The sequence below is a fragment of the Gavialis gangeticus genome, unplaced genomic scaffold (assembly GCF_001723915.1).
Source record: "Gavialis gangeticus isolate Ggan-Ray unplaced genomic scaffold, GavGan_comp1, whole genome shotgun sequence".
In the NCBI taxonomy this organism is placed as follows: Eukaryota; Metazoa; Chordata; order Crocodylia; family Gavialidae; genus Gavialis; species Gavialis gangeticus.
The window spans coordinates 351,892-367,017 of record NW_017728995.1 but is presented as its reverse complement, the minus strand read 5'-3'; the positions used below and the strand labels follow the sequence as shown (position 1 = coordinate 367,017).

At 44.0% G+C, this 15,126-nt stretch overlaps 1 protein-coding gene across 4 annotated transcripts in view; it reads left to right on the top strand.

Moving 5' to 3' along the window:
* Nucleotides 1-288: 288 nt before the first annotated feature.
* LOC109287870 (putative gamma-glutamyltransferase YwrD) overlaps nucleotides 289-15,126 on the top strand; it is a 60,246-nt gene continuing 45,408 nt past the window's right edge. For 2 of the 4 annotated variants that reach the window (XM_019503123.1, XM_019503121.1), the window contains exons 1-5: nucleotides 844-934; nucleotides 1,039-1,170; nucleotides 7,015-7,168; nucleotides 11,421-11,574; nucleotides 12,620-12,826. In XM_019503123.1, the coding sequence (XP_019358668.1) occupies nucleotides 1,074-1,170; nucleotides 7,015-7,168; nucleotides 11,421-11,574; nucleotides 12,620-12,826 (612 nt within the window). In that variant the 5' untranslated portion in view covers nucleotides 844-934; nucleotides 1,039-1,073. Of the gene's footprint in view, nucleotides 935-1,038; nucleotides 1,171-2,207; nucleotides 2,328-7,014; nucleotides 7,169-11,420; nucleotides 11,575-12,619; nucleotides 12,827-15,126 lie in introns of those variants that run through there. The other 2 variants (XM_019503122.1, XM_019503124.1) reach the window with 2 other exon arrangements.

The window sequence follows — 15,126 nt, the reverse complement described above, 5'->3', positions numbered from 1 at the left end:
GTGCGCGCAGCGAGCCAGGCCCCCGCCGGCTCTGCCGTCACGTGCCCCACGCTGAGGCCCGGCCGCCCGGGCTGCCTTCGAGACAGTCGCACCGGCGCTGCTGGCGAACGATTACACGCGCCCAGACTGTCTGTCCCGCAGCCCCGGGGGCAGCTCGGAGCTGGGCGGCCCCAGGCAGCTGCTCGCCCTGCCCCGCCCCGGGGTGCTCGGCGCAGATGCTAAGGTGGTACCAAGAACTAGCGCTGCTTGGTGCCAAAACCTGCACCCAGGAGGGCCTGGATAGGATGGCTGTGGCGGTGTCCAGCCCAGGGCCCTACTTGGCAGAGGCCTTTGATTCTGTTGCGTTTTCAGCTTGATTTGCTCAAAGCCAGATAAGAAACTTCCTCAGGACCTTGATCGAGGTCTGGAGCATCCTGGGTCAATCTGCTGTAAAACAAAATGCCTGTAAAGAAAGGGGTATTTAAAACCCTGGTACTGCCCCTGCTTCACTGCAGCTGCCATCTCTTTCCTTGGGGAATGGGAAGGCCTGCCTCTGCTTTGCCAATTGATTACAACTTGAATGAATTCACTGACTTGAGCTCAATTAGTCTGGACTCTTGAAGACTTTTTAAAAGGGTTAAATCGACTTGGTGACAAGAACTTGACCAGGTGCATGTCTAGCCAAAGCAGCTCTGCAGCTGGAAACCAGCTTGGAGTTACGCAAGGGCAGTTTGCCGCTTAAGTATTTGCTAGAAAGAGACTATAATAAAGCCATTCTGAGAAAATTGCAAGCTGTTTACAGATGCGTCTCAAAGAAAAAAGGAGGTGACATACACAGAATTAATTTTATATGATCTCATTCATTCAGTCTTCATTGCAGTGCCCTGGATGCGGCTGTGCAGAGCTAAGGAAATGCATTAGGCAAGTTACTGTTACAGTCTGTAAATTGGAGCAGGTGAGAATGAGGTACTGAGATTATGCTCCTAATACAGGTGCCCTGAGGGCTAAAGACTGAATAGAGGTGGTTTCATGCAGTCTTTCATATGTCTTTTTTTTCAGGTTTCTTGCAACGTAGGTGCCTTGGCTTGGAAAAGATGTCCCAGCTTAAATTCTGTTCTCGGAGATCCCCAGTGGTTTGTACTGGTGGTTGTGTTGCATCAAATCAGACGCTTGCAACAAATATCGGTCTTGGTAATTTTGTTCTCACTCTCTTACTTAAATATAGTTATGAAACAGTACATGTGATATCTTAAGAGCTGTAGACAATGGTATCTTTATTAGTTATCAAAATCCACATGTTTTAAATTGTGACTATGAGTGTAGTACTTAAGCAGTTTTCAACATCAGAAGTGCTGTGTATTTGTCACTCTTTGTATTTGTTACTCTTGGTTTCTGCTGGACCTCTGTATGGTTGAGCCATGTGACAATCCAAGCTTGTACTTTCTGTAGTTATTGCATGTGCAGTTTTAGGACTGGAGTATTTTGCAAGAGGTTTCAGGTTGCCAGAAGTCCTGATCTTTCTCTTGTTGAATGATCTTGCTCCCCTTGAAGCTGGTGAGAGTTTTGGTATAGATTTAGTGGGAGTAGGAGGACTAGACCCAATGTTCCATTACAACAGAACCCAGCCCATTCAAGCCTCTTCTATTTAAAACACTTGTTTAAGTGCCTAACATTCAGAAAATAAAAAGGACACAAGAAAGTCTCTGCATAAGCATGTCCCTGGTTATTCTTAATAGGTACTTAGAGCAAAAATGTGTTTTCCTGCTTGTGCCATTTCCACTTAGGATTTAAAAGAGAGTGTTTGTGTAAGAAACTAGAGGTGACTGCTTTTATTGGAAAGAAGGAAAAGGCTGAACTAAAAGTATACTTCCTTCCTGCTACCCCACTTAGAGAAGGAACATGTCAGTAGAGAAGGTGGTCCATTAGGTATTCAAATGTAATGCAGTAACTATGTAAAAGTGCCTAGAAATAGGATCCATTTTTCTACCCTTGTGAATCAGGCTCAGGATCCAGTCCTGAATGTTTCACAGAGGAGGGATATAGGGAAGGCTGAAGAAGAAAGTCATGTCAAAAGTGGCTCTGTGTACTGTAGAAGTTGAAGCCATAATGGAGGATACGTTTTGTGCATGTTACTAGGGAATGCCAGTGGAAAGCAGGTAATTGTGTGAGTTGAGCTTCTTATGTGACAAAATGGGAGAGTGCTGTGATGAAACTGAGAAATAAAAGGGCATAGAAATTTTCTCTAGGAGAAAGCTAGAGACTGTTGACTTCCCCCTCACAATTTTGCTGTCTCCAGAGGACAATACCAAGTCGATGGTTAACCTAGATGTCTTCTGTGACAAAACCTGGTAACATGCATGACGTTCCCTGTATCTTGTGTAACCTTTGTTCTGTTCTTGACATTTACTATTCAGATAAGGGTCTATGACAGATGTAGTTTCACACAAACGTTATTTTAACAGTTACTCATTAATACCATCATGAGTCCAGGGAAAAAAAAGTAGATATAAAAGAAAGTAGGTATTACCTATATTCAAAAAAAGAGGTGATCTGAGGGAACTCTTTAGGTGGGGCATCTGCTTTTCTATGGAGATCATCAAGCTAGACTTAATTTTTCTCTGTCTAGAAAAAACAAATTCTGTAAGTGACCTAGGTCAGGTCTTGACTCAGCTTCTCCCTTAATTTGATTTCTATTAAAAAATACCATCAGAGAAATGTGTTACCTCTAAGAACTTGGCCAGGGGCTGAACTAGTATAAGTTTGGTCTCGACCAGTAAATAGCTCTTAACCCTAGAGAGAAGATGGTTACTCCATCTCCCTGCTGTGACATGGAAGCAGATGGGGAAGGTGAACTCTGATAGCCTATTTCCGTTTACACGGGTTCTCATTTTATACCCATCACTGGTGTCTGACAGTCTGTGCGTTACTTGCTTGAATACATATTAACCTGAGAAATAAAAAGACTTCATTTTCCATTTTCACACTCCAAATACTAGTTCAGTTTTAAGAAAGAGCCTTCCTGACCCTTTGTGGCTGTTTAGAATGTAGTCTGTACCTACTTACCCTCTTGTGGTTCTTATATTGTATCACTTTTTCCATTGGTCAGTTTTTCTTACAAACTTCTTTATTCTTTTTTCTATGGTGCCGTGTACATGTGGGACACTTTCCTTAGAGTTGCTAAGTAAAATTAAATATTTTGAAATGTATTTCTACTTTGAGGTTTGTAGGAAACTGTCAACTGATTGAAGTTAAGCAGGTGGCCATCAGGAAAGGCTGATATTTACAAAGAAAAAATAAATTAGATTATTCACTTTACATAGGCTATACATATGCATAGTATATTTTAAAATTAAATGTTCTGCTCATAGTGATTACATAAACTAACACATTTGTTTCCTCTAATGTTGCTTACATTATAAGCTTTCGCGGCAGCAACTATTTTTCTATTCTAGGTGTACCACACCTGAAGTAAAGCAGCCTCACTTCTCATTACAATCTCTAGGTGCTATTTGAAGACAAACAACGTTTTTTCTTGACTTTCATAGATTATGCTGAAGACAAATAACTTTTTTATTGGCTTATATTTCAGTTAGGGGAAGATGGTGGGGGGAGAGAAGAGGGTTACATTTAGAGGCAACTCATTTGTGTATATGTGTAATAAGTACACTTTCTAAGACTTAAAGTTTATTACAGCGTTTTTGTCAGATATCTGTGTGTGTGTGTGTGTGTGGGTGGGTGGGTGAGAACAGTTAGGATAATTTTCTGGCTCTTTATGGATAGCTGGTGACAAAGTTGCTCATAGGCTTCACCACTAATAACACCATCTAGCTGCAGCTATCATTTTAACAGCTCTCTTGTCTGATGTAATATAATCTTTCTCATCTTATTTGATGTGGTAAAATTAGACAGATATTGCAAGGTCAGAAAACAAAATGTTCTTATTTCCTGTTAAGCATGGGAAACCTGTATGTGAAGCTGGCTTACTTTTTTTTTTTTTTTAACTAGATAGATGATAAATGAGGAGAACAGTTAAGTTCCTTGTATCCCTTGGGTGAAACTTCAGTGATTTTTTTTTTTGTGTGTGTGTGTGAATTTTCTAGCCCTTCTCAAGCTGATCATTTTAACTGCAAACATATGTCTTTATAACATTCATTGTAATACTATAAACATTAGTAGTTTTGTAGCAATACATTATGCCATGCCATAGAATGTGTCTGTTCACAGACATTTTTCTGCTGGTCTTCAGTGCCCTTACCTTGCTGATTCAGAAAAGGTAGAAGGGGGCCCACAAAGAACCACCTGGGCGACAGTGATCATCGCCTGCTGGAATTCACCATCCAGCACAGGGTGTCAAGGGCCTACAGCAAGGCAGTAGCCCTTGACTTCAAGAGGGCCAACTTCAATGAGTTGAGGAAATTGGTAGGAGAGGCACTGGGGTCCTGGAGAGTAGGGGAACTGGGTGCCTGAGATGAGTGGTCGTTCCTTAAGGAGACGATACTCAGAGCCCAAGGGGTGACAGTCCCAACGAGAATCAAAGGGGGCAAGAGTGCTCAAAAGCCCCCCTGGCTTACCCAAGGGCATTTGGGAATGCCTGATTGCCAAAAAGGAGGTGTATGCCCAGTGGAAGGGAGGGGCTATCACCATAGAGGAGTTATACCTCTATCCCTTGGGTCTGTAGGGGGGCTGTTAGGAAAGCTAAGGCAGATACAGAACTAGGGCTAGCATCAAGGATAACAAAAAGTCCTTTTTTAAATACTTAGGGAGTATGAAGAAGGCACCGAGTAATGTGGGGACGCTGCAGGATACGCTAGGCAATCTGGTGGTTGCACCAGAGGAAAAAACGGATCTTTTTAACAAATTCTTTGCCTCTGTTTTTTTGTGCAGGGACCAGGACTTCCCCACCGAGATTTGGGATGGACTCAGGAGAGACTCCGCCAGGCCTGGGGTCAGGGATGACCGAGTTAGAAAACTGGAGGGGCTGGACATGTTCAAATTGGCAGGTCCAGATGGTCTCCACCCTAGGGTGTTGAGGGAATTGGCAGCGGTTATCACGGGGCCCCTGGCACGGCTTTATGAGCACTCATGGTGCTCTGACCAGGTGCCGGATGACTGGACGAGGGCCAATGTGATCCCCATCTTCAAAAACGGGAGGAGGGAGGACCCGGGCAACTATAGGCCCGTTAGTTTTACTTTGATCCTGGGGAAGCTGTTTGAGAAGATTATCAGGGAGCACATCTGTTAAGGGCCAGCGGTGGGGATGATGCCCAGGGGCGGCCAGCGTGGTTTCATTAAGGGCAGGTCCTGTTAGACAAACCTGATTGCTTTCTATGATCGTGTCACAAAATCATTGGACCCAGGTGCTGCAGTGGAGGTAGTCTTTCTGGACTTCAGGAAGGCCTTTAACACTGTCTCCCACCCCATTATCATTAAAAAGCTAGGCAACTGTGGCATTGATGACTATAGTCAGATGGATAACAAATTGACTGAGGGGCCGCACCCAGATAGTGGTGGTGGATGGGTTATATTCGACCTGGAGAGATGTGAGCAGTGGAGCCCCCCAGGGCTCAGTTTGGGCCTACACTGTTCAATTTCTTTATTAGTGACTTGGATGAGGGGGCAAAAAGCACCCTGTTTAAATTTGCAGACAATGCCAAGATTTGGGGTGAGGTGGGCACGCCAGAAAAGAGGGACAGGATACAGCTGGACCTGGACAGGTTACAGGGGTGGGCAAATGAGAATAGGATGGGATTCAATACTGACAAGTGCTGGGTGCTGCACTTGGGCAATAAGAGACAGCAGCATATCTATAGGCTGGGGAACTCTCTTCTCGAAAGCATGGTGGGAGAAAGAGATCTTGGAGTCAGTATCGATTCCAAGATGAACATGGGCAGCCAATGCGAGGACACGGTCAGTAGAGCTAACTACCTTGTGCATCCACAGATACATCACAAGCAGAGCCAAGGAGGTGATCCTCCCCCTCTATGTGACACTGGTCAGGCCACATTTGGAGTACTGCATCCTGTTTTGGGTGCCGCACTTCAGAAGGGATGTGGACAGCATTGAGAGGGTCCAGAGGAGGGCCACTCGCATGATCTGGGGACAGCAGGGCAGACCCTACGAGGAGAGGCTATGGGACCTGAACCTGTTCAGCCTTCAGAGGAGAAGGCTGAGAGGGAACCTGGTGGCCATCTATACTAGGGAGGACCAGCGGGGAATGGGAGAGACCTTGTTCCACCAAGCGCCTCCCAGAGTAACAAGGAATAATGGCCATAAATTGTTAGAGAGTAGGTTTAGAGTAGACATTAGAAGGCACTAGTTCACAGTCAGGGTGGCCAGGATCTGGAACCAACTTCCAAGGGAAATGGTGCTGGCTCCTACCTTGGGGGTCTTTAAGAGGAAGCTTGATGATTACCTAGCTGGGGTCATTTGAGCCCAGTTTTCTGTCCTGCCCAGGGCAGTTGGTTGGACTAGAAGATCTGCAAGGTCCTTTCTGACCCTACATCTATGAATCTATGAATTTCTTCTAGTGATGAACTGCCATACATAAAAACTCCTGCAAAGTCCTGGAAGAATGAGAAACAAGCAGCTGTTCTGTGTTCTGTTTTTTCTTGGGCAAAATCCTGTCCCATTGAAGTTAGTAGCAAAACAATTCCCATTCACCTTCAGCCCTTCATCACATGCACTGTCCTGTTTCTGATGGATTGTCCTTAAATCTTTCTCAATTTTTCTCTCCATCCCCCTTCCCCCCACTCCTCTACATATGAGGATTCTCGCACTTGTTTTGCTTTGGACACTGTTTTCTGTTGTTTCCGCCTTTCTAAAGAGCAAAATGTCTTTTAAATGAATGGTTTTCACAGTTTTGATCTCTGAGGAGTTAGGTATTTGTCTCTTACAGGTGAAAATACGTACTCTCCTTGCCCTTGCAATGTTTGATCTCATGATGGCCAGGCTGGTGTTTGTGAGACTGAGTGTGGCTATGTTTTACTACTAGGAAATTCTCTTGACTGCTATTGGATATAAGCTTCTCTATTTCAGACATTTTAAAGAAGGGTGGCAATGCTGTAGATGCTTCCGTGGCTGTAGCTGCTGCCTTAAACGTCACAGAGCCTGCCAGCACTGGCATAGGTGGGGATTGCTTCTGTCTGTACTATGATGCAAATACAAAGCAGGTGCATGGTCTCAATGGAAGGTAAGTTGGTAAGATAAGGACTGAGAGTTGCTATAATTTATTAGAGTATAGTATAGTTAAGTAGGCCTCCTGGGACCAGAGTTGACCATTAATCTATGTCTACCTCTAAATAAACAGATCTTTAGCTAAGTTATATAAAGTGTAAACCTGGAATAATTTTACTAATTTAAATGAAGTTATTCTATTTTTGTTCTTTAACCTTCATTTCTGCTTTTGAATCCCTCTATATGGAGTTTGTTTAGATATGTGGTGGGGAAAAAAGCAGGAGTCTATGGCTTGAAGAAAAAACCCACAAGGCAGCATTGTCAGGAGATGTTAATCTTTAAATAAATTCTAGAAATGTCTGGTTCAGTGCTCTCCCTGCATAACATCCATTTCTGCCACTGTCAGAGACAGGCTAATGGGCTAGATAGACCATTCGTCTGGCCCAATATGACTTTTTTTTCTTATTAAGAAGCATCCGGATAAAGTCTTGCTGATCAGCGCATGCTTTTCAAAGAATGAGACTGAACTGAGGCCAGTTCTTGTCCCAAATCTGGGACTCGGAAATGGTGGGTTAGGCAAATCCCAAATGTGATTATGTTTAAGAAGACTGCTGGATTGAGAAAAAACAATTATAGTAAATTTGCTAGTAGAATCACTAAAAGTCACAGGAAGCAGTTTTAAAAATCCTGCCAGCATTGGCGTGACTGTGGCTTTTGCAACTGTATTTCATGAGACTGGGCAAACCCTCTGGTACAACAACCAGTTATTCATCTGTATGGGACCAGGAATAGGGACAGAAGTTACACACAAATGGGTTTAAGTGATCAGAAACTGGTTAAAACTGTAACAGAACAGAAGTTCAGTATACATAAACTAGTTTCAAAATGGCCAAAACTGGTTAAGATAAACTTGGTTGAATGAAGTATCAGACTTAACTGATTGAGGTCAAACCAGTTTATGGAACTTCTGTCCCAGACCCCTTCCTGGTTTAAGTTAAACTAGAGTCCCCCAGCATCCCAACATGCCTTTCAGTCCTTGGCTGGGCTGGGCTGTGCTGTGCTGGGCTGTGCTGTCTGTTCCAGAGAGCAGGGCTGGCCCCACCCCTCCACTCTGTAGCCAGAGCAGGGGCAGGGATGTGGCCAGATGCCGGCCCAGCATGGCACCCTGACGCAAAGGGGGGGCAGGGAGGGGACTTACTCTCCTCTCCCACCCGTCTCTCCTGGGGGACCCCAGCCAGGGTCTGCCTGAATGGGGTGGAGCAGCCCCTGTCAAATTTCCCTCCCATCTTGCTGCTGGAGCGGCGGGGGGCATGGCCAGCCCCGGCAGCAGCCTCAAGTGAATGGTGGATGGAGGAAGGTTTAATTTCCCCCTCCCTCCCCTATTCTACCAGCACAGACCCCAGCCAGGATCTGCCTGACTTTCCCCCTTGCTCCTGGTTCAGCATGGCCCAGGACCCTCCCAGCCAGGGGGCAATTTCACTGCACCTTCCCAGCTGCCAGGGAGGCAGCTCAGGAGCAAAGAGCAGATTGGGGGGCAGGGAGGGGAGCGAAACAGTCTCAAACCCAGGTGGGGACACACACACAGGTATCATGGAGGCAGCAGCTCATTCCTGGATGTGAGCCCTGTTGAGCAGAGGGACCCAGGCTGGGGGTGAAGGTGGGGAAGGAGCTTGAGTGTGTCAGTGCTAGCGGGCAGAGCGGACCTGAGCATGCAGCTGGGGAAGTGGCTTCTGCCTGGTGGCCCCTTCTACCCACTGGAGAGTGGTGCCCAGGCCAGCTCCGGTCCTTGCAGCAGCACACGCTGTATGGATTCACCCCCTTAGGTCTAAGCACTGGTACCTGCCCTGAGCTGGTCGTGCACTGCTGACTTCCCCTACCCGGCGGTGGCGCAGCGTGGCCTTGTGTATCAGGCACCTGGTGCAGTGCTCTACCCATATGGTTTCCCCTCTACCGCCACCACCACCATCAGGGAGGCCCACCCTGGTCATACTGGTAGGTGCTGCCCATGCTGTCGAACTGTCGTCAGCCACCAGGCAACCAGACAGCAGCAGTGGGGATACCATAGGTGCAGCAAGGTGTGTACCAGGTGTGGGGCGCTAACCCTATAGGTTCCCCACCATTGCTATCTGTCCAGTTGGTGGTTGACCTCAGTCTGGTGGTGCAGGCGCAGTGCCTACCAGCATGGCCAGGGTGGCCCCCCTGATGGTGACAGTGGCGGTGGGGAAGCTGTAGGGGTAAAGCCCTGTGCCTGGTACATGGGGCTGCCACTGCTGCTGCCACGTAGGAGAAGACTCAACAGTGCGTGCCCAGCTTGGTGTCCAGCAGCCTGGGAGATGCAGGTAATAGTGCTTGGGGCTGAGGGAGTGAGCCTGCACCATACGTACCATGGCGGGAGCCAGGGCCAGCTTGGACATTGCTCTTCAGAGGGTAGAAGGGGCCGCTGAGCAGGAGCTGCTTCCCTAGCTGCATGCTCGACTCACTCAACTCTGCCCCAGGCTAGCACTGACACTCAAGCCCCTTTCCTGCCTGGCCCCAGCCTGTGTCCCTCTGCTCAGTGGGGCTCATGTCCAGATGGAGCCACCACCACCACCACAACCCCTCTGTGCGTGTCCCCACCTAGGCTTGGGGCCATTTCGCTCCCCTTCCTCCCCACAATCTGGCCTTTTCTTCTTGGTTGCCTCACAAACCCCAGCCCTGGTGGCTGGGAAGGCATAGCAGGATCACCCCTTGGCTGGAAGGGGTTTCTGGGCCTTACTGAGCCACGAGCAGGGGGGGAAAGTTAGGTAGACCCCAGCTGGGGTCCCTGCAAACCAGGGTGGGGGTTTAAACCCCTCCCCAGTTGTACTTAGCCTGTCAGGGCCTGGCCACCCCCATCCCCAAAATTCAGGTTCCTTCCAGCGTGAAGGGAAGGGAGGGCTCGCTCTAGTCTAACCTGCAAAGATTGAATCAAATTTCAGGCTCAGGTTTTTTGAATGTCTGTACTTAGCCTAGATGGCGTGGGAGCTCCTCTTCATTTCAGAGTCAGGGCCTCATGCTGCTGTGTTTTAAATACTTATTTTAAACTGTTATTAATTTCTGAGATGGTGGGATTAAGCCTTAGAACCTTGTGTGGAAGTGGGAACAGATAGTACCCAACTATTCCATGGAACTAGGACCCAGGCTGCCATTTCTTTGGATCAGCTAGTTTAGACAAGTCACCATGGAGCTGCAAGATTGCCTCCTTCCTTAGATAAGACTGTAATTCAAGTCACTGGGCTTTCTAATTAAATTGCTTAGGTATAACTGGGGCAAGAATTAGATAAATGATTTCAATAAGGGTTTGGCAATGAAAGGCATACAGAATTGCCCCCAGTGATCTAGAGTTTGGCTATATTCATAACATCTTCATGAGTTCAGCCTGAGTTGATTAATGCCCTTTAGCTATATTCATAATTACATGAACTGAGGGATAGGCAGTCTCTAGCATTGGTTGCATTAGGGTTAATAGTTCATGTTTGAAGCTCATTTGCATTTCATTTCTTTTTCAGTTGTTTGTTTTTCCTGTAGCCAAAAAATTGTTTTCCATAGTAACAGTACAAATAATAAAAAAAATTATAGTGAAGGCATCCAGTTGGCTTTATTAGCCTGATGGAAGTAACATAGAAAGAATATCATTTCCAGGTGTTTGTACATTTCTGTTTGTTATGGTTACAGGTGTGGACAGTGGCTATTCTACTGGAGATGAGTTTTCTTCACCTTTCTACAAAGTGCCAGAAAACTGTCTTATTTAACATTTGTACTAAGGGTCCTCTGATCTCTGATGAAAAATCATTAAAGAATGCTTTGGAATCTTGTATTCATTGCAGTAACTTTTCAGAATATATAGATGATGCACTATTTTTGTATTCCTTGGAAATAGAAATGGCTTGAATCAAAACTTAAAACACGAAGGCAGGATAAAAAATCTTTACATTGGTTTGGCGATTTAGCTTTGCCACATTGAATTGTAGAACAAGACATGAACACTGCTAGTTGAAGAGACCAAGGGCCATTTGATAGGATTTTCATATTGTTTTCACAAAAAAAGGGCCACAGGTTTTGACTTATAGTGAACACCTCTATTCACTCCATGGTGTTACTGCTGTACAAGAATTCAACTGAATTTTTATGCTGCTGCCAAGCTTGCTGGAGCTTATGCTGCACTGTTTACAGTAGTGCTCTCAATCTTATGCCTGAGAACCTAAAAACATGATACCTCGTTATGTTATATATGTGCTTTTGGTTTCCAGTGGCAGGTCTCCAAGGGCACTGACCATTGAGCTGTTAAAAGAGCAAGGTTTTGATGAGACAAATCCTCTCCCTCTATTACATGCTCATAATATCACAGTACCTGGTGCAGCAGCTGGCTGGTGTGATGCTGTTTCCCTCTATGGAAGCAAAAAGGTGAAGCTAAGTCAAAGTGTTTGCTTTATAAACAAAGATTAATACACACTTTTTCTTAATTTTAAATTAAAGGGCAACATTTTTCAACCTTAATGTTTTATTTATATAGATGATTTTCCTTTATATAGATGATTTACCTTATTTTATAAACATTAATGTTTAGTTACAAAAGTAACTTGCGTTGCATGTGTAGGTGGGTGGGGATTTTTATACTCTGAAGTCTGTTACAAAGGAAGTATAGTTCCATTTTATGTTGCTGCTTGCTGTACTGCATTTGAATAATTGTGCCATTTCTCTCTCTCTCTCTCAACACTACCACGTTGCTTTCAAGAAAATTTGAGATACAATGTGAGGACTTTGCTAGTGGCAGTAGCTAATATTTATACTGCTTGAACTAGCAGGATTTAAGGTGCATTAGAGATCAGATGCTTTCATCTTTAGGGAAAAAGAAGAATAGTCGGGATGCAGCTATAGCTGGTTCAGTACTTGGGGTGAACAAGTTTGTTAGCAACAGGGCCAAGGGAGGGGAAAATGCTTTCCCAGCATTTTGGAGCACTCTGAACCCTATGCTGTTCTAGACAAACTTTTATTTCATTGTGAATAGATAGGAAAAGGAAAGTACTAGTGTTTTGAAGTCTGAATACCTCCTGTACTAAAAGAAATCCATAAAAATTATTTATCCACAGTAACATTGAGCCCACATGTTAAATTCAGTGGAGAAATAGCATGGGAGCAGGAGGACAGTGATTTGCTGTTACTTAATTGTCATTGCTACAGATGTTCAGTGCATGTTGGTAACTGAAGTATGGTATGACAAATATAACACTTTACCTGCCAAGTGCCATATTACTGCGGTCTGCTGCATCTTATGCTAATATATTTGTACCAGCTAACTCCTTGATTGTTCAGTTTCATGTACTTTACTTTGCACATGTGAACAGCCTTGTTACTTTGGGTGAAACTGCTTGTACATGCATGTTTTTGCTGTATGGAAGCTTTAATTGCTAATTCAATGATCTGGAAGTATTTTGGAATCCTTCTTCAGCTCTCCATGGGACAGATTCTTCAACCTGCCATTGAACTGGCTGAGAGAGGCTTTCCTGTGGCAGAGATAACTGCCTACCATTGGAAGCGTGACGTCCATGTTCTGCAAGCACCCGGAAATGAGCATGGAAAGGACCTACTCATTCATGGCCAAGCACCTCTTCATGGACAGGTTTTCTGCAATCCTTTTTTGGCTAACACCTTCAAGGTAAGGAAGTGCATATGTGTGAGATTATAACCACCTGGTCCTCAGAGTCAACTAAGTAATCCTTACATTTTTTTACTATAATTTTATTCTTTATTGAGGGCTCAGTTCTTTGTTTCCTCTACATCCAAGTTTCCCATAAACTATTTTGGGAAGCTGGTATACAAGGAACACAGATCCAGCCTCTTAAATCATTTAATGTAAAGTTAAATAATGGCAAGTTTCAGTGAAAAGGACTCTACCCAGTGCTTGTCAGATTTCACATGCAGCAGAATTCTCAGATCCTGAACCTGAATGTTACGCATTCCCTAACATTTCCGTTGAACTCAATAGAAACTCAGTGGGAATTGGTAGAGTTCACATCCTCGAGGATAGTGTGCCTCATTGTCTACACTTGTTTGCCCTTCAACCTGCAGAGAATTTATTTCTCAGGTACACTGATATATATCGGTGTACCTGAGAATAGAACTTGTCTGAACAGTGGAATATAACCATATACATTTAGGGATCTATCAATCAGCAGAAATAAATATAGCTAAGCATGGGACAAGTAATGGGACATCAAAGGTCTCAGGTTTTGAGGCTTAGAATTTGTGAACTGTCTGAAAAATATAGCGGAGGGGCCAAATATGGTATGTCTTTTGGTCACATCCCTGTGTTGACAATGCAGCTGCATGCTACACATGGAGGAACCTGTGGTGGGAATCCTCTCCAGCGAGGACGTCATCTGCTATTGCTCACTCCTAAGTGCAGGGAATTTCCTTCCTTCATTAATTCAGCTTCCCTGCCTCTCACATTGGGAATAGAGTAGGAGTCAAGACTGCTCACATCCCATTCCTCTTTATCTACTAAATAGTTCACATCTACTTTCCAATATCTACTTTTCATTCTCCTTCCATTTTTATAATCACTGAAATATGCTGAATTACATTGCTTAATAGGTGGGGATATCAGTTTCCTAAATAAGGGACTTTGCAAAAGAAAAGGTACAGATAAAGCACCTAAAATTGAAGGGTAAATTCTGTTTACCATCATGTCTGTAAAACTCTGGCCAAGCTACATTAATTGAAGAATTTGGTTCCTACAACTCATTTGCTAATTTTTTACCTGTGAAGGATATATGTTTACATCATTGTAAATGGAAAAGGTGAGTATCTATTTCAACTTCACATTAGTATATCCATTCATAGTCTTCTTTACATACAGAAATAACATGAATTCAGAAAAATCCTTTAACAGTGATTTAGAAGCACAAAATGTTGTACAAAATGGATTTTAACTATTCTTTAATTGGAAATGTTCTCTGTAGCCAGCCTAATGGCTTGGATGCATTAGGCCAAATTCCTGTCTCATTTAATCTGGTTTAGCACCATTGCTTACAAGCTACTCCTTGTGTTTTTTAAGGGAGGGAAAAAATGCTTATGAAATAATGTACAAACATTTAGAGAGGATATTTGGAAGTTGCTTCTGCTCTTTACTCTGTCTTTAAAATTGCTAATATAGTACTGAATGCAAGTCATTCTTACCATATAGTACTTACAGCCATTGTGCTACTCAGTATTTACTTAAATAGCTAATGAGATTATCATGTTTGTATACAGACTCTGATTTTCTCAGCACCTGCAAACCTAACATTTTAAAGTTCCTGGGGTGTTTAAAACTGTGGTTCACAAGTATTTGTGTGTAAGAGGTTACCAATAAAGGCACTAGCTCAGGCAGGGGGAGGGTATTCTGTGCTGGCTCAGAGTCATAGTGAAACAGGCCAGTATGAAGCCCCTGCAGGACTGGGACCCCCAAATCATTAGAAATCTCATATAATACTTTTTTTGTTTAACACATGGCTTTACTTTTAACACGTTCATTTTTATATAATCATAGCTAAGAGATGAGTATTAGTAATTGATTGTATAGTAACAATTTGATTCATTAGTAAGATTACTCACATGGTTGTTATGGTTGGCTTTTGCTACAAAACACTCCTGGATATGTTAGTAGTTTGTGTTTTATTGCTTGTTTTTTTGTTTTGTTTTTTGTTTTGTTTTTTATAAATGCTTTTGGCAGCTTTGGGAAACTTCAGTCCCGTTAACATCATCCATATTAGACTTAATATTATTCTTTCTGCTGAATAATACCTACAGGCTGGGGAACTCCCTTCTTGTCAGTATAGAGGCAGAAAAGGATCTTGGAGTCATCATTGATGCCAAGATGAATATGGGCAGGCAGCGTGGGGATGCAGTCAGGAAGGCCAACCGCACCTTGTCATGCATCCACAGATGCATCTCAAGCAGGTCCAGGGACGTGAT